Source organism: Callionymus lyra, chromosome 19, assembly GCF_982586985.1.
Source record: "Callionymus lyra chromosome 19, fCalLyr1.hap1.1, whole genome shotgun sequence".
NCBI classification, from domain to species: Eukaryota; Metazoa; Chordata; class Actinopteri; order Syngnathiformes; family Callionymidae; genus Callionymus; species Callionymus lyra.
The window spans coordinates 8,401,923-8,421,390 of record NC_141836.1 but is presented as its reverse complement, the minus strand read 5'-3'; the positions used below and the strand labels follow the sequence as shown (position 1 = coordinate 8,421,390).

At 38.9% G+C, this 19,468-nt stretch overlaps 1 protein-coding gene and 3 long non-coding RNA genes across 6 annotated transcripts; 2 read left to right on the top strand and 2 right to left on the bottom strand.

Moving 5' to 3' along the window:
- The first annotated feature begins 2,546 nt into the window (after positions 1-2,546).
- On the top strand, positions 2,547-5,262 carry LOC148059321 (uncharacterized). The gene is made up of 4 exons (XR_015709361.1): positions 2,547-2,613; positions 4,736-4,881; positions 4,942-5,015; positions 5,086-5,262. It is a non-coding gene; the product is annotated as an uncharacterized LOC148059321 (long non-coding RNA).
- Positions 5,263-10,696: 5,434 nt separating this feature from the next.
- On the bottom strand, positions 10,697-13,776 carry LOC148059319 (uncharacterized). 3 transcript variants are annotated; one of them, XR_015709412.1, is made up of 4 exons: positions 12,526-13,776; positions 10,960-11,114; positions 10,829-10,899; positions 10,697-10,770 (listed from the first exon to the last, which is right to left on the bottom strand). It is a non-coding gene; the product is annotated as an uncharacterized LOC148059319 (long non-coding RNA). The 3 variants fall into 3 exon arrangements; XR_015709411.1 differs by lacking the exon at positions 10,697-10,770 and having other exon boundaries at positions 10,777-10,899; positions 12,526-12,675; positions 12,763-13,776; XR_015709410.1 differs by lacking the exon at positions 10,697-10,770 and having other exon boundaries at positions 10,777-10,899.
- Positions 10,836-11,301, top strand: LOC148059320 (uncharacterized). The gene is made up of 2 exons (XR_015709413.1): positions 10,836-10,961; positions 11,043-11,301. It is a non-coding gene; the product is annotated as an uncharacterized LOC148059320 (long non-coding RNA).
- Positions 13,777-14,258: 482 nt separating the features above from the next.
- irx7 (iroquois homeobox 7) lies at positions 14,259-17,922 on the bottom strand. Its single transcript, XM_087780962.1, has 3 exons — positions 17,117-17,922; positions 15,333-17,049; positions 14,259-15,098 (listed from the first exon to the last, which is right to left on the bottom strand). Exons 2-3 carry the CDS (start codon positions 15,693-15,695, stop codon positions 14,412-14,414), a joined length of 1,050 nt encoding a protein of 349 aa, XP_087637088.1. The 5' UTR covers positions 15,696-17,049; positions 17,117-17,922; the 3' UTR covers positions 14,259-14,411.
- Positions 17,923-19,468: the final 1,546 nt, after the last annotated feature.

The following is a 19,468-nucleotide window of genomic DNA, read 5'->3' as shown; positions in this document are numbered from 1 at the left end:
CATTCAAAGAGTGGAAACATTTCTTCGTCATAGTAAACCAACAACTATTCAAACAAACATTTGTCTTATAAATGTGTAAAAAAAAATCTGCCATTTTTAAAGTCTGTGTCGGAGGAGACGCTCGTGGATGACTTGTTCTCTTCTTCTGGTCCTGACGTCAGGGAGAAACCGAGGGCTGAGGTTGATGACCGAGGTCAACAAAATCACCGACTTGAGGCAAGAACATCTGATCCACTCAGGCTGGAGGTAGTTACAGATGATGTGTGAAGTAACAGAAGAACAATGGTTGGTTGATCCCAACGCTACACCAGATCACCTTCACAGCAAATGTTTTCGTTTTATTTGACATTCAAAATCTCAAGACCAAAGTAACCGGTGGGTTGTGAAGCCAAGACCTCTGGATGCCCATGCCAAGAGTCGGACCACTACTAGTTAAAGAAAACTCCTCAGGTTCTCCATGCAGCTTCAGATGGTCCTGTGGTGGAGAACAGCAGCTGATCCTCACCCTGAAGTCCATCGCCTGCTTCTCCATCATGTCCTCGCTCACCTTCTCCTGCTCAGGAAGGAGACATCAGGACCAAACCAGAGCTGATGGACTGAAGACACTCACACAGGTGGTGTTAGCGAGCCATGGATCTCATGACCTTGGAGTCAATCCTCCAGGATTGAAGCTTCAATCCTGGTCACATGTTCAACGATGGTTGAAGTGAAGAGTTTCAAAGAACATTGAAGGTTGAGAATGATGGAGGAAAATACTTCAGTGTTTGTTACTTTGTTATCGTAACAAGTTCATGATTCAAAGTATTTTCATCATCACATGATTCAACGAGAACTTTCATGTTCACATGTTTCTAAGATGTTAACTTTAACATGTTTGTTACCTTTGATCATATTAATCATCACAGTTCAAACTAAGTAACTATTAATATATTCACTTAAACCAGTTCAATCATTGATAAAGATACACAAGATGATTTATGTTTACTTACATCCTTTTCTTTATTCTATAAAAGTGTTTGTTGTATTTAGTTCTGTTTTCACTGACAGACGTCGACATTTGTTTATGTTGTTGTTTCTTCTTTTCCATCAATAACTTTGTAGTTCCATGATATTTGAAGAATTTTACCGAAAGTATTATTTATAAATTACTCGACTATGTTTTCTGTGGATCATTTCAGGAGCAACTTTAGATAAATCCATGGTTCTCAGCTGCTGTAGTTGTGTAGAAAGTCAACGTTCTCACCCGCAGATGTCCCAGTAAGCCAGGGTCATGAGCATGTTGGAAGTTTTCATCTTCAATGTGGTTCAAGCTGGAGCATCAGCTAGTTTGGTCACGTGACTGCGCAGGTGTGCGCACACACCGGGCGGCCACAACATCCGAAGTGTAGTTTCTTAGCGCGCCCTCTGGTGGATGGAAATAGTTACTCAAAGTTGAATGGATCTTGATCAGAAGAATTTGAAACTACAACAAAATGATCAGTCTACGTGGACACTTACGTTTGTTTAAATTATCTGTAGAACAATTAAAAATGTAGTTGATCTCCTTCAATCTACTCCTTGTTTATTAGGATTTAGACGTTATTTTTATATGTGTATTTACAACTTCATGACAACAATACAGACGTGTCACAGAATCTCCCAGTTCAACTCGAATCATCCAATGCATGTATTTTTTTTCAACATTAGACATTAACACAGTAAAGACTGTCAATGATGTCGAGGAAGAAGCAGAAATTAATAACAAGGTAGGTAGGTAGGTAGAACTTTATTATATTACTTTACTATAAAACTTTACTATATTATATAATATTAATAGAACTTTACTATATTAAATTATATTAAGGAAACTTCAGTCTCAACACTCTTTTGTCCAGAGCCGCTCGATGACGCCCTGACCTTCTCTAAGGTCATAAACTAGGTCATAAACTACAATTTTGGTGGAAATGTCCCTTAAGTCGTTGTGAGATTTTGTTCGAGAGTTAAATATAGAATCAATAGAACAAAGTTGAAACATATATAAATGAAAAGTTGGCCATTAATTTGGGGATTGTTTCAATATGTGGAAACAAAAGTGTAACATTGTAAACCTTTATCTAGGATCAATAAATAGAAGAGCCTCTGGATCTTAATTCTGGGACGTGTGTGTCTTTTGTCTTTTAGAGTTTTCAAATTTGTAGGAATTTTTAAACGTGTATTGCTTTTTATTGTTTAACAATTTGTGACCCTGGTCTGGAAAGCTCTTCACAATCAACTATAACTTACTTACTTGGGGTTGAAGGAGATCAACTACATTTTTCATTGTTCTACAGATAATTCAAACAAACTTAAATGTCCACGTAAACTAATAATTGTTGTTATAGTTTCAAATTAATCTGATCAATGCATGGATTCAAATATAAATTAAACTTTGAAGTTTAACGAATTCTTAAACTTCAACTTCCATCCACTAGGGGGCGCTCTAAGAAATCACAATCCGGATGTTGTGGCCGCCCGGTGTGTGCGCGCACACCTGCGCAGTCACGTGACCAAACTAGCTGATGCTCCAGCTTCAACAACGTTGAAGATGAAAATTTCCAACATGCTCATGACCCTGGCTTACTGGGACATCTGCGGGTGAGAACGTTGACTTTCTACACAACTACAGCAGCTGAGAACCATCTTGTGAACTTAAACTCATATTAAAGACGAAACTAGCGTTTATTAAAAGTCGTGATTCTATTTTGTCTATTTTATATTCATTAACTTTTGTCCTGAAGTTTGTTTGTAAAGTTAAACAATAGAACTGAGTCTTTGTCGTTCATGCATGTGTTGAATTAAAGTCACTTTCAGTGCAACTGTAGTCGTTGCTAAAGCTAATGCTAAGGAGCGCACCTGACACTGATGAGGTCAAAGGTCAATACATTATTCACATGCAGAAGGTCAAATATTATTCAAGAAAATGTTAAATATTCTTAAAGGTCATTTGAGGGAAACTTTTATTCATGCAAACTCATCTATTCAAGGTTTAAAGTAAGAAAAAAATTTATTTCAAAGGTTTTACTTTTACTTTTGTTCACTTTGACAGATTTAGGGCTGGATTTAAAAAAAAAAAAAAAAAGTTAAAACTTATCAACAAACTGCTTTAAATGAATTGAAAGAAAAATCTCTGGTCACTTAATATTTATTTTGAACATTTTGTCTTCACACTCATTAGTTTAAACAGAATGAGATGTTTATTTATAACGGACCAACGACAAAGAACTACTTGGAAAAAAAGATAATATTGAATTGAAAATAATGGATACATTTAAGTTTGCTCATGAAAATAATTATAAATTCCTGTATAATTATTTGAGGAAATCACAAATATTTCTTCTCTTAACTTTGAATCCATTTAATACTTTAAGTAAATAATTTTTTTTTAACAACTTCTCTTGTCCAAATTCATTTAGTATCGACTGGTACTAGTGTTAAAATATCAACTTTATTACCAACTGTGAGAGAACTCTGCTCGTGCTTTGAATAAAAATAAAAACCACATGGAACCACAGTTTTTTATTTGAATGAAGAAGAAAGTGTTCAACAAGATTTCATAAACAAAGTAACAATATTGTGAGGAACATAAAGAATTGCAGGCATCATGATCTTTAAGTCAAAACCAACATTTTAGAACTAAATAAAAAATACTTTTGTAAAATTAAAAGAGGGATGTAACTGTCTCACAACTTTATGTGACGATCATTGTGATCAAAATCATTACAGGTATCATTATTATCACGGTGTTGTTGCAACGTACTCAAGATGTTCAGAAAGTACTTAAACGTGGTGAAATAGTTTAACATTGTTTTATTTAACTAAAAAGTACAAAAACATTATGCAGGTGTTTAGAACAATACAATTTAAATGAACTGGAAGTTAAATAAAAGCAAAATAATAGTCTTTGCTGCTTCAAATTGATTAGGTTTTGCAAATGTGAAGATTTTATTCAACGCTGAAGAGTTTTAGATTATTTTTAGATCGATGCATCCCTAACAATAATATCTCTTTCAGTTTAAGATGAAGAGAAATATTCTTATTTTTATTCACTGGAAATGCACTGTATAAATACAAATTACTTACTTACTTACATTCAATATTAATTTCAATGGATTTTTTTCGACATGACAAATTAATCGGTTAGAAATCATGTTTTTTATGTTTTATTATTGTATTACAAAACTATTTTATTGTTAAAGAATAGTTTCTGATGTTTATCTCAGCATTTATTTTTATGAATGAATGTACACGAATGAAAATATTAAAATGCACTATTTGCTTTTTGTTACGTGTCAATGCCGCTTGAGGGCGCTGTTGTTACTTAAGGTCTCGGAGCTGCATTTAAACGAGAAGCGAACAACAAAGTCAATCGTTTAAAGAAACGCAGACATTGATTTAATAATAATAATAATCTCTATTTATATAGTGCCTTTCTATTTAAGTTGAATACAAGATGTTTTATTACTTAATCCCTGCAGAAAAGATACATTTTTGTTCCCTTTAAATCCCGAAAGTGTTGATTTAAGTCTATAATTCCAGCTCAGATCTGTTCATAAATACAAAGTATTACAGAAAAATCTAAGTTTATTTTATATAGGTTTTAAGATTATAATATTAATGATTTAAATCAATCAAACAAGTGAAGTAATTGTATAACTTTTTTTTACTTTTATTTTTATGTACATTTTTGTATTAATTGGTAATTTGTTCTTCTCTTTAGTCTCCAGCTGGCTCAGCCCCTGCTGGAGTTCACTGGTACTGAGTACGAGGACATGAAGTCCAGCTGTGGAGAAGATTGTTGAAGATGTGTGACGAAGATTGAAACTTGAAGGTCATCATGAGATCCATGGCTCGCTAACACCACCTGTGAGTGTCTTCAGTCGTCCATGAACTCTGGTTTGGTCCTAATGTCTCTTTTCTGAACAGGTGGTGAGACTGAAGAGGAGAAGGTGTGTGAGGACCTGATGGAGAAGCAGGTGGTGGACTTGAGGAACATCTGGGTGAGGATGAGCTTCTGTGACTGTTGTATTTGAGCTGCAGAGTTGTGACGTCCTCTGTTCTCCACCACAGGAGCATCTGAAGCTGCTGCATGGAGAACCTTCGGACTTCATGCTTTTCTTCAAGTTCCTGGGCAACAGGAAGTGGTTTGATGAAGATCAAGTGTCCCTCACTTGATCTTCATGGAACCACTTCCTGTTGGTGAGGAGGGGATATAGTGGGGTCCGCAGAGGGGGGAGGAGAGACCAATTTTTGATGCCATAGTTTTAGAGATTTTCCATATGCAAAATAAAAGTATAACCCCCTCCTTTTGCTCTCTTGATGTTTCGGGGGAGGACACGGCCCTACTACCCCGGATTTCGCGCCCGGTCTGGTTTGCTCCAGCTCCCTGAGTGAAGGGTGGGATTCGAACCCTGAGCTTGTGAGGCTCAGAGAACCGCCAGTCGGTTGATCTCACCACTACACTAGATCACCTTCACAGCAAATATTTTCGTTTTGTTCTATTTGACCTTCACTTGCAGTCAAAATCATAAAACTAAGGCAGCAGCTAGGTCTTGAACTCATGACCTCTGGTTGTTCATGCAGAGAGTCCGACCACTAGACTAGATCACCTTCACTCTTAATTTTTTTTTGGTTTTGTTCTATTTGACCTTCACTCTCAGTCAAAATCTCAAAACTAAGGTAGCAGCTGGGCCTTGAACCCATTACCTCTGGTTGTTTGTGCAGAGAGTCCACCCACTAGACTAGATCACCTTCACTCTTAATTTTTTGGTTTTGTTCTATTTGACCTTCACTTGCAGTCAAAATTTCAAAACTAAGGCAGCAGCTGGGTCTTGAACCCATGACCTCTGGTTGTTCATCCAGAGAGTCCAACCACTGGACTAGATCACCTTCACAGCTAAAATTTTGGTTTTGTTCTATTTGACCTTCACTTGCAGTCAAACTGTCAAAACTAAGGCAGCAGCTGGGTCTTGAACCCATGACCTCTGTTTGTTCATGCAGAGAGTCAAACCACTAGACTAGATCACCTTCATGCTTTGTTTTTTGGTTTTGTATTATTTGACCTTCACTCTCAGTCAAACTGTCAAGACTAAAAATAGAGTCAGGCCTTGAACCCAAGACCTTTGGTTGTCTATGCAGAGAGTGCTACCACTGGACTAGATCACCTTCACAGCTAATGTTTTGGTTTTGTTCTATTTGACCTTCACTCGCAGTCAAAATCTCATAACTAAGGCAGCAGCTGGGTCTTGAACCGATGACCTCTGGTTGTTCATGGAGAGAGTCCAAACACTAGACTAGATCACCTTCACACTTTGTTTTTTGGTTTTGTTTTATTTGACCTTCACTCTCAGTCAAAATCTCAAAACTAAGGTAGCAGCTGGGTCTTGAACCAATGACATCTGGTTGTTCATGCAGAGAGTCAAACCGCTGGACTAGATCACCTTCACTGTTCATTTTTTGGTTTTGTTCTATTTGACCTTCACTCTCAGTCAAAATCTCAAAACTAAGGTAGCAGCTGGGTCTTGAACCAATGCCCTCTGGTTGTTCGTGGAGAGAGTCCAACCACTACACTAGATCACCTCACAATTCATTTTTTTGGTTTTGTTTTATTTGACCTTCACTGTCAGTCAAAATATAAGACTAAAGAGAGACATTGAACCCAAGACCTACGGATGTCAATGAAGAGAGTCTGACCACTTCACTAGATCACCTTCCAACTTAAGATTTTCGGTTTTGTTCTATTTGACCTTCTCTCTTGGTCAAAAAATCTAGACTAAAGTAGCAGCTGGGTCTTGAACCCAAGACCTCTGGCTGCTCATGCCAAGAATTTAGCGACTACGCTAGATCACCTGCTGAATTGACTACAAGCGTTTGAACCTGAATATTTCTAAATATTGTCCTGAGAAAATACTCTATGCAGGCGGCGTATAAGGGACCGTCCTCCAATAGACGAACACCGAAAAAGGGTTGACTTCTTAATAACTCCATGTTCACGTGACTAAAGAAGGGCCTCCATATATATGTTTATGTTTATGTATAATTTGTAGACGGTCCCTCGTCTGATGAGACACTGTTTACGTGCAACAGTGATCATAATAAATCGTTATATTATATTTAATAACTCGTATAAAGAGGTATTATAGCGAAAAGATCGGAGCCAACTTTCTATCTAAAGTTATGTTTTGATACTTTCCAATACCATCAATAGATCATTTTACATTCAAAGAGTGGAAACATTTCTTCCTCATAGTAAACCAACAACTATTCAAACAAACATCTGCCATTTTTAAAGTCTGTGTCGGAGGAGACGCTCGTGGACGACTTGTTCTCTTCTTCTGGTCCTGACGTCAGGGAGAAACCGAGGGCTGAGGTTGATGACCGAGGTCAACAAAATCACCGACTTGAGGCAAGAACATCTGATCCACTCAGGCTGGAGGTAGTTACAGATGATGTGTGAAGTAACAGAAGAGACAACTTGAGGACACAGACCCTCCCCCCGGTATGATCTGATCCAGATCCCCGGTGACGGGCGAGATTCGAACCATTACCGCTTGGAACAAGGGTTGGTTGATCCCACCGCTACACCAGGTGTATGAAACTGCTACTTCACCATATCCTCTTATCTTCACCTCCCAGTAACAACGTCCAGTCAGAGACTCTTGACTCAAGACCTGAGGACAAATATTGAATCTGTCTGGATGATCAGGACGAAGCTGATGTTCTCCCATGTTTGTCACTTTCTTGTTTCCTTCAGACAACATCAACCATGACTCTGCAGTGTTTGGATCCAGAGTGATGTCCTGTGAGTGTGTGAGGAACTGCTCTCTCTCTGGATGGATCATCAGTGAGATGTTGGTCCACGTGTCTCTCAGAAGGTCTGCTGTCACTTCCTCAAAGCGGCGGTGAGTTTGCTCAAGGGTCATGGAGGAGGTTGTGTCTTCACTGACCTCTGAGAGTGAGGTTGTGTCTTCACTGACCTCTGAGAGTGAGGTTGTGTCTTCACTGACCTCTGAGAGTGAGGTCCAGTTCTGCAGGAAGATGATGTGACTGTCGGTGAGTAACAGCTGCTGCAGCTCAGCTTCTTTCTTCTTCAGCTCAGAAATCTCCTGCTCCAGCTGCTCCTGAAGTCCTCGGACTCGAGCAGCTTCAGTCTCCTGCAGAGATCTGACCTGCTGTTCCACATCAGAGTATGTTCTCTGGAGGATCTGGATCATCTGGTTGAGGGTCTCCTGACTTGTCTCCACTGCTTCATCAGCAGAGACGCTGATGTTCTCCTGCTCCTGCTGAAGCAACTTCACTTCCTTCTCTCTGTTCTGGATCTTCTGCTGGATCCTTCCTCGACTCTGATCCACGTCTTTCTCTCTCTCCTTCTTCTCTGCTGCGGCCGAGACGATGTCATGATCTTTGTGTTGGTCCACAGCACAGAGATGACAGATGAGCTGCTGATCAGAACGACAGAACATCTTCTTCTCCTCCTTGTGTTCAGAGCAGATCATCTCCTGGAGCTGCTTGGACGACTGGACCAGCTTGTGTCTCCTGAAGGCCAGAGATTCTAGATGAGGCTAAAGACGTTCCTGACAGTAGGAGACCAGACACACCAGACAGGACTTGAGGGCTTTCATCTTCCTCCCAGTGCAGACGTCACAGGCCACATCTTCAGGTCCAGCAGAGCAGTGGTCCTCAGCTGCTTGTTTCATCTTCAGCTCCTCCACTAGCTCGGCCAACAGGATGTTCTTCTGCAGGACAGGTCTCGGTTCGAAGCTCTGTCTGCACTGAGGACACTCGCAGACGCTCCTGCTCTGCCAGTGACCTACTTTTAAATCAGAGTGAAGGTCAAATAAATCCTAACCACAATATTTGCTGTGAAGGTGATCTGGTGTAGCGGTCAGACTCGCTGCATGGGCATCCAGAGGTCTTGGGTTCACAACCCACCTGTTACTCTTGTCTTGAGATTTTGACAGAGAGTGAAGGTCAAATAAAACAAAACGAAAAATTCAATCTGAAGGTTATCTAGTGTAGTGGCCAGCCTCTCTGTATTGACATCCACAGGTCTTGGGTTCAATGCTCAACTATTTCTTGAGATTTTTGCTTAGAATGAAGATCAAATAAAAAAAAAAATAATAAAAATGTATTTTGAAGGTGATCTAGTACAGCAGTCAAACTTTCTGTATCAACATTCAGAGGTCTTGGGTTCAAGGCCTGTCTTGAGATTTTGACTGAGAGTGAAGGTCAAATAAAACAAAAACAAATCATTGTGATCTAGTGTAGTTGTGAGACTATCTGCATTCACATCCAGAGGTCTTGGGTTCTATGCCAAATATGTTTTAGTCGAGATTTTGGCCTTGAGTGAAGGTCAAATAAAAAAAATAAAATAAAAAAAAACAGTGTCAAGGTGATCTAGTGTAGTGGTCAGACTCTCTGCATTGACATCCAGAGGTCTTGGGTTCAATACCCAACTATGTCTTAAGTCTTGAGATTTTGGCTGAAAGTGAAGGTCAAATAAAACGAAACGAAAAAAAAATCAGTGTGAATGTAATCTAGTGTAGTGGTCAGACTCTATGCATTGACATCCAGAGGTCTTGGGTTCAATGCCCAACTATGTCTTAAGTCTTGAGATTTTGAATTAGAGTGAAGGTCAAATAAAACAAAACCAAAATAACTGCTTTGAAGGTGATCTAGTGTAGTTGTAGCACTCTCTAGATAGACAACCAAAGGTACTGAGTTCAAGGCCTGATTGTTTTTTTAGTCTTGAGATTTTGACTGAGAGTGAAGGTCAAATAAAACGAAACGAAAACATTTGCTGTGAAGGTGATCTAGTGTAGTGGTCAGACTCCCTGCATAGACAACCAAAGGTATTGGGTTCAAGGCCTAGTTGTATTTTTAGTCTTCAGATTTTTGACTGAGAGTGAAGGTCAAATAAAACAAAACCAAAACATTTGCTGTAAAGGTGATCTAGTGTAGTGGTCAGACTCCCTGCATAGACAACCAAAGGTATTGGGTTCAAGGCCTAGTTGTATTTTTAGTCTTCAGATTTTTGACTGAGAGTGAAGGTCAAATAAAACAAAACCAAAACATTTGCTGTAAAGGTGATCTAGTGTAGTGGTCAGACTCCCTGCATAGACAACCAAAGGTCTTAGGTTCAAGGCCTACCTGTAATTCTATTATTGAGATTTTGACTAAGAGTGAAGGTTAAATAAAACAAAACCAAAACATTTGCTGTGAAGGTCATCTAGTGTAGTGGTCAGACTCCCTGCATAGACAACCAAAGGTATTGGGTTCAAGTCCTGGTTGTATTTTTAGTCATCAGATTTTTGACTGAGAGTGAAGGTCAAATAAAACAAAACGAAAATATTTGCTGTGAAGGTGATCTAGTGTAGTGGTGAGATCAACCGACTGGCGGTTCTCTGAGCCTCACAAGCTCAGGGTTCGAATCCCACCCTTCACTCAGGGAGCTGGAGCAAACCAGACCGGGCGCGAATCCGGGGTTGTAGGGCCGTGTCCTCCCCCGAAACATCAAGAGAGCAAAAGGAGGGGGTTATACTTTTATTTTGCATATGGAAAATCTCTAAAACTATGGCATCAAAAATTGGTCTCTCCTCCCCCCTCTGCGGACCCCACTATATCCCCTCCTCCCCGACAGGAAGTGGTTGGAGGAAGAGCAAGTGAGGAACACTTGATCTTCATCCAACCACTTCCTGTCGCCCAGGAAGTTGAAGAAAAGCATGAAGACTCCTCAGGTTCTCCATGCAGCAGGTCCTGGGTGGAGAACATAGGATGTCACAAAAATACAACAGTCACAGGAGCTCATCCTCACCTAGATGTTCCTCAAGTCCATCACCTGCTTCTCCATCATGTCCTCGCACACCTTCTCTTCAGTCTCACCACCTGTTCAGAAAAGAGACATTAGGACCAAACCAGAGTTCATGGACGACTGAAGACACTCACAGGTGGTGTTAGCAAGGGATGGATCTCATGATGACCTTGAAGGTTCAATCTTCGTCACATATGTTCAACAATCTTCTCCACAGTTGGACTTCTTCTCTTCGTACCCAGTACCAGTGAACTCCAGCAGGGGGCGGACGAGCTGAGCCAGCTGGAGACTAAAGAGAAGAACAATCAATGAAACTACACAACAACAACAGATTCTACTATGTGAAGAGTTGAAATACATTAAAGGTTCAGAATGATGGAGGAAAATATTCAGTGTTTGTCATTTTCCTCCGGAGTTCATGATTCAAATAATTTATTTTCATCATCACTTGAACGATTAAACATGTCATGAACTTTCATGTGTAGATGTTTCTAAGACACCGTGAACACAACTTTACGAGCTTTGTTACCAAACCTTTTATCATATTAATTATCACAGTTTTGTTCAAACAAATTAACAATTAATACAAAAATGTACATAGAAATAAAAGTAAAAAAAAGTTATACAATTACTTCACTTGTTTGACTGATTTAAATCATCAATATTATAATCTTAAAACCTATATAAAATAAACTTAGATTTTTCTGGAATACTTTGTATTTATGAATAGATCTGAGCTGGAATTATAGACTTAAATCAACACTTTCGGGATTTAAAGGGAACAAAAATGTATCTTTTCTGCAGGGATTAAGTAATAAAACATCTTGTATTCAAATTAAATCAATGTCTGCGTTTCTTTAAACGATTGACTTTGTTGTTCGCTTCTCGTTTAAATGCAGCTCCGAGACCTTAAGTAACAACAGCGCCCTCAAGCGGCATTGACACGTAACAAAAAGCAAACAGTGCATTTTAATATGTTCATTCGTGTACATTCATTAATAAAAATAAATGCTGAGATAAACATCAGAAACTATTCTTTAACAATAAAATAGTTTTGTAATACAATAATAAAACATAAAAAACATGATTTGTTATTTTTAGGAGCAAATTTAGATAAATCCATTTATTTTATTTCTATATTATCTTTTTTTTTCATGTGTGTCTTTGTTTAATAAGTTATAAATAAACGTCTCATTCTGTTATTATATTGAATGAATATGTTGTTTTAATCTTTAATAAAGGAAAGTAAATACATGTATGTTCCAAGTGTTCAAATTAAATATTTAGTTTAAATAAACACTGTTTGACAGATTTAAGGGTGGATTTAAAAAAATGTAAAAACTGTAAACAAAAGGAAAATTTAAACATTAAATAGATAAGTTTGAAACTTTCCCTTGAAAGACTTTTTACAATATTTTACGTTCTTACCTTTGACCTCATCAGTGTCAGGTGTTCTTCTTAGCATTAGCTTTAGCTTCAACAACAAGTACAGTTTCACTGAAAGTGACTTTAATTCAACACCAGCATGAATGAGAAAGACTCAGTTCTATTGTTTTATTTACAAACAAACTTCAGGACAAAAGTTAATGAATATAAAAGTTCAACAACTTTTAATAAACGCTAGTTTCGTCATTAATATGAGTTGAAGTCACAACATGGTTCTCAGCTGCTGTAGTTGTGTAGAAAGTCAACGTTCTCACCTGCAGATGTCCCAGTAAGCCAGGGTCATGAGCATGTTGGAAGTTTTCATCTTCAATGTTGTTCAAGCTGGAGCGTCAGCTAGTTTGGTCACGTGACTGTAACGGCGCAGGTGGACATCCGGGTGTAATTTCTTCTTTTTAGAGCGCCCTCTGGTGGATTTAAGAAAACATAACTCGTCCATTGAGAATCCGCTGAAACTTCAAAGTTCATTAATATTGTTGAACATTTGGACAGACCTGATAAAAGCAGGGACGAGACTTGAACAATGACTTCAAATCAAACGGTTCCTTGTTTCTCTGGTGAGACAAACGTCTACTTTTCACACCAAAAGTATCAACAAAGATGTTTAATTTGAATTGATGTACATGTACTTTTAACCTTAAATATCTGCTTCATCACGTGACTATTTTAGTTCCTTGTATAACGAGTGTTTTACCAACAAATATTTATTTTTAAACTGAACTGTATATAGTTACATAATTTGTCCACAAGATGGCGCTACGTTAATCGTTAATTGCGAACAATTCCGTTAAAACAAAAGTATTAATAAAATATACATTATTCTGGCGCATTGAATATATCTCCTTAAACGTGTATTCGTACAAACATCCTTTGATCACTTTGAACAAGATTAAAACACCATTTAATAAGTATTAAAACAACGACTATTACAATTTACAAAGAAGAACTTTTAACACGTCATAAATCTGTTGCTTCACATTTTTAAGTGGTTAATATGTATTGTTGTTCCACTTTAAAGACTAGTTTATTTCTTTCAAATACATCAAAGCGAATTAATTTTACTCACTCGTTTCTTCAAAGTTTGACGTCATACCTTCATTGGTCACACGGTGGCGCTAGTTGATCTCCCTGTGTGGATAGTACATTGAAAGTATCGAATTATTATTATTGTTATTCAACGTCATTGTTTGTTGACTTGTTTGCGTCACTGTGACACCTTAGAATGAGCTCGTGACCTGTGACCTCCTGCACGTAACTGTCGATAATCCGATCAGTCGATCAACACCTGGATTTACATAAACATCTGTTTCCTTTGATGACGACACTTGACCAAACTTCTCATCATCACCTTTTAATACACACGTCATTAGTCTTTACGACCTGAAGAGAATCAACATCGTTCACATTAAATTCAATTAAATGATGACGTCACACCCATGGACGCGACAGACGCCAAATAAAGTCTCTTTAAAAAGACGAAAAAAATCACTTTTGACTTTTGATTTAAAGTCAAGCTTAACTTTTTAACGACTGTATGTGTTGGATGTATATAAAAATGCGATTTAAACACATTTTCAAAACAACTAGAGTAAGAAATATCAACATTTAAAGTGACAAACGTAAATAAATACACTTTAAAAATCGCTGTTAAAGGTTTACACGTGAATACAAGTCGTAAAAACGTGAAAGAATCTGCCGTAAAATGATCAAAACTTACCGGCTTCCGTCAGCCGCCGCTACGAGTTATTCGTTAGTAAATCTCCAGTAAAATGGATCTAAACATCCCAGAATATATATATATATATATATATATATATATATATATATATTTGAAAAAGGCCAATGCCTTATTAAAGCAGATTATTTAAATGTTATTAATAAAAAAAAAACAATGATAAATGAAATAAGTCAACACAAGTTAAAGTTGAATTATTGTAGGTTTTTACACGTCTTTAGTGCCAAAGTTACTAAATAAATCACAGGAACTTTTCAAAATAGTGTCTTTATTTAAACAAAAATAATCCTTCATGAACGTTTAATTTACAAGTTTGCTGGAAAAATATTCTTGACATTTATGTACAAAACATCTTTGGCTCCTGCTCAGCTGAGGTTAAAGTGCAAGTAGAGAAGTGTCTGGAGGGTCTCAGAGCAGCTCCGGTGAGGCGTAACATCCCTGGACCAGCAGCCCCCCCCGGGCCGCCCAGTCCGCCCACAGCCGTCCCGCCGACTGGTAGATACTGTCCACGGGTTTCCTCACCGCCTCCGACGTGGCCGTCTCGGCCAAAGACCAGATCTTGGGTTTCTGGCAGTTCTCTTTGCTGTCCGGTGTGTGGTCAGAGTCCCTCCGCTCCTGGACCACCTCCTGGTCTTTCCGGACCTCCTCCTCCTCCGGGTCCAGTCGGACCTCACCCTGAGCCGCCTCCTGGGTCACGCTCTCCTCCAGGTGACACTTCTCCTCCTCGTCGCTCTCCTCCTCCTCCTCCTCCTCGTCCTCCTCCTCCTCGTTGTCCGACTTGCCCTTGCACGCCCAGCTGACCCGGTTCTCCTTCTTGAGGCGGCGCCGGGCGTTGGCGAACCAGGTGGACACCTGGGTCAGGCTCATCTTGGTGATGATGGCCAGCATGATCTTCTCGCCCTTGGTCGGGTACGGGTTCTTCAGGTGCTCGTTGAGCCAGGCCTTCAGGGCGCCCGTGCTCTCCCGGGTCGCCACCTTGGCCACCCGGCCGGGGTCCTCGGCGGAGCCGGGTCGGTAGGGCGGGTAGAAGGCGCCGGCGCGGGCCAGCAGTGCATGATGGTACGGCGACGCCGCCTTCAGGTCGAAGGTGTTGTTCTGGGACGAGAGGAGAGAGTTTGAGGATCACGTGACGTCATGAGAATCTTCTTCATTTTCAACTTGCAGTTATGAAAAGTACAATTGTTCCTGAACGCATCACGTTAATTAATTAATTAACTAATACCATTCACTTTATTACTAAACGTATTACAAGTATTTAAATTGTTTCCAGATTAACTTAACTTAAATTCCAAGTTGACATACTTTGTCTGAACAGGTAAAAAAACTCACCAGGTGCGTGACGTGTCTGTGCTGCGGGTACGGGATGAAGTTGTAACCTTGTATTCCCGGGTAACTGACGGGGATCCCCATGGCCGCCAGGTGATGCTGCTGCTGTCCCGGCGGGACGCCCAGCACCGGGATCTGATACCCGGGCGGGAGCCCGAGGCTCCGCTCCACGAAGAAGTTCCCAAATCCGGACTGTGACGCGGGCATGTTTGCGGGGCTCGTGAGGTGGTTCGTCCCGTCGGACCCGCGCGCGCTCTTATACGGCGGCGGCTCGGGTGGGCGGGGCCTGCGAGGTGGGCGTGGTCTGGCGGATCCCGACCCCCCCCCGCCCCCCTCGACTCCAGCTTTCACTGGTTCAAATCCCATCAAAGGAGCCTCGCTGTTCTTTTAACGTCCCGATAAATCTACATTTTAATTTCAAATGCATGTCTTTGCTCCTCACGCGGCTTTTCAGCAGAAGATTTAACTTTAAAACACAACCATTGAACTTTAACTTAACTCAACTTTAAATTAACACCAACTTACTGTATATATTACCATTTAAAATAAAACTACACACTTATAAAAACATGTATTTAAGTCAAAACACTATTCACAACTTCTGACGGTATCATCAACACAAATGAATATAGTTGTTTATTTTATTTTACGCTGCAGTCGTAAAAAACGATCCTGCATCTTATTGAAGTTTTGCAAAATCAAGATTAAAGTGTGTTTGTGTAAAGAGAAGCTTTTTTAACGGTTAATAGGCGAAGACGACGACGACAGACTGAAGTGCAGCAATTACTGCAGGTTAAAGGAAACAGGTGTTACTAATGTGTATGATAATTGTGAGATAACAGATGTTAATGTGTGTGTGTGTGTGTGTGTGTTCCAGAGATAAGAGGGATTTAACATCTATATTGTCTCCTCAAAGATTCCTCTTATCTACTTTGAATCCGGTGAAATAAAAGTGTTCTTTACTTTTCACATTTTATTTACTTCACTTGACTAAACATTTGTGTTTTATTCAAAATAAAATCACCCTTTTTTTAACTGTTTGACTTATTATTACTGGAAACTTTTTAAATAAAAAAACATTTCTTTTGAAATATAAAATCATTTATTTATGGCTAACACTAACAAAAGATTTCAATAGTTGGTTTCTATATCATAAGATTTTTGTGAGTTTTAAATATATATATTTTTTTTAATTTTAAGCTCTACTTGTGTTTTGAAACTTTACTAATTTAATTGTATTTGTCACTTTTAGTAGATGTTACGTATGACGGTGGCAACTACAACGATTTAATTAAAATATGTATATATATATAATTACATGAAATAACTCAATATTATATTATTTAAAAAAAAGTAATATATTAAGATGAAGAATTATTCTTTTAATCTCACTTCAAAAATACATTTTAATATATACAGTAAATTATTATGTTTATTTATTCAACTTTCTTGTGTAATTCTGTGAGAGACTTTTAAATATTTGTTGATTTTGGTAAATGTTGCTTAAGGTAATAATGGTGTCATAACAGCAGCATTAGTAATGAAACTAGTTAAAGAAGTTCAGGTCCAGATAATGTCAAGACTCTGACCAGCGTGAGTTAGTTTAACCAAGTATTACTAACTGATGATTGGTGTAGTTTAGATTTTTTTTTAAACTGGATACTCAGATGCATTTTCCACGACCGGTGTCATCAGAACCAGCAGACGCCTCAGTCCGGGCCTGTGGAACCAGAAGCAGGAGGTGAGAGAAGATCCAACAATAGCGAGAGGTTTCAAACGTCACTAACATCTCGCAGCTTTTGTCCTCCTCGTCCTCCGCTACGAGGACGTCCCTCGTTTGCCGGACCACCAGATGGAGGTTGCTCCGAGCGTGATAAGAAGCGATAGCGGAGGATCCGGTTTCTCTGCGGACGCTTGAGCCTCTGGAGCGGGACAAAGGTTGGAGGTGAGAGCTCCATCAGCTGCTACCTGCCTCGGACAATGACACCACACAAGTGTTTAAGAAGCAAACAAAAGCCTGGAGAGACTTTCACGCCTCACACTTGTTCGTTTATGTTTGGCTCAATACCCAAAACTGCTCCCAAGACTTTTTTCATGACAAACAAACAAATCAAAAGAGCAAAATCTTTCAAACAAAGTCAGAAGATGATAGAAAAAAACTATTTAGTCCAAGTCTTAATGCAAAAAAAGCACAAAAATGTGATAAAATGTACGATTTAACATGAAAAGAGATAATATAAAGTCATGGGAACAGAGTTTATATTTTAAATAAAGTTTATACACAACTTAATTACGTGTTGCTATTAATTAATGGTAAATACATTGAAAAGTTGCGTAAAACAAAGCCGGTAAAATCAAGTATCTGATGATTTCATTCAGGATCTCACAGCTCGAGGAGATAAAGTCTTGAAAATATCCTGTGTTTTGCCGACTCTTCCACATTTACATGAGAAGATCAGATCAGACCCGCGACCAGAAGTTCAATTTTCCTCCCTAATGGGATTTTCCGGGGTCACCAGCACAAATGTGGCGATGTAAACAAAGTGTGAATCTTATCAAAATCTCCCACTTCTCCACCGTCAGACCCCCCCCAACCACAGCCCCCCCTCGTCCACCCCCTCCTCATTGTCATGGCTCTTATCAGCGCCACTCTATCATTCTTCCCAAACAGTGGTGGCGCTGAAACCACTTGCAAATGTGAGTGAGTCTTTGTCCCGGGCCCGGCCCGCCGGCCCGCCTCCCAGACCCCTCCTGGGTGAGGCTTGATTGACGGCCTCCGCTGGGTGAGTGACAGGCGGCGGCGGCGCTGGCGTGACAGCTGCTGCAGAGGGTCCCGGGGAGAGACGTGGATCAGGAGGTGAACCTGGAGGGTGGAGATGTGGAGGGAAATACTGGGAGAAATAAATGCGACACATTAACGTCATTTTAGCTGCTTAACAAAAGTGCGTCACTAATTGAAATATGAGCGAATTAAGACGATTATCAGAATATTGAAGATTTAACATTTCAAGCTTTACATTGTTTCTTTGAAATGAAAAGTTGAGACGATTGTAACATTTTTTTTATTGAATTAAAAAGACTACTGTATATAAAAAAAATGGAATTTACTTAATTTATTTTTTAATTATTGGAATCAAAAGATCAAACTCTATGTGTAAAAGAAATTGATCGAATTATTAAAAGCTTAAAACAAGTTGAACCTTTTCAATATAAAAACAATTGAAAAAAAAAAAATTGAAAAATCAAAAGGATAAAAAAAAAAATAGTTTTTAACATTTGAAATGTTGAAATTTCAAATATTCAATTATTACTATTCGAATTTTATGTCTTAAGAAAACAAATTTAATATACAGTTTACACATTTTTTAAATACATAATTAAATGTTTAAAAAATGAAGTCTTTCCATTAAAAATGTTAAATACTATTCAATATTCTGACAGTGATACTAGCAGAACAAGATCAAAGCTATATAAAGCATTTTTTTTAAAAAATATTTTCACTGCCATTAATGTAAAGAAACAAAACAGGATATTTTTCGTGGTAAAGTTTCATTTCATTAAAGAGATATAATACAAACAACACGTGGAGCTAGCATCACATGCTTTTCTAAACAATAAAGCGGATTAGGAGAACCTCAGGGCTCAACAACAGTTGGAGCTTTTTTATTCAGAGACAAGCCTGTAATTAATCGCAGAATTAATCGTATTAACCATCATTATTCATCTCCTCACACATATAGTTTAAAACAACATTCAAGCCTTAAATAACTTAGTTTTTTATCAACTATTTTTATGATCGTCGACCGTTTGTTTCATTAAGATCCTTCGCTTGCTTTTCTTTTCCTAGTTGAAGGTTTTACAGTCAAGTGCGTGTCAAGAGTGTAACAGTCACGAAACGCACGAGGAGGAGCCAGATACCGAGAGCGTCTTACGCTCGGCGTCCGCTGGATAATCTGATTACATTTCCAGCGAAAACAAAAGTGCCATCTTAATTCTCCGGCCGATGTGAACAAACTGAAGTTCACACGTCTATTATGGCGAGTGTTTGGGGCTCACAGAGAGCAGCTAATGAGGTTATTGGGCATCTGTGACGTGACATCTACATTTTGGCCTATTTGTGAAACAATGGCGACGAGGAA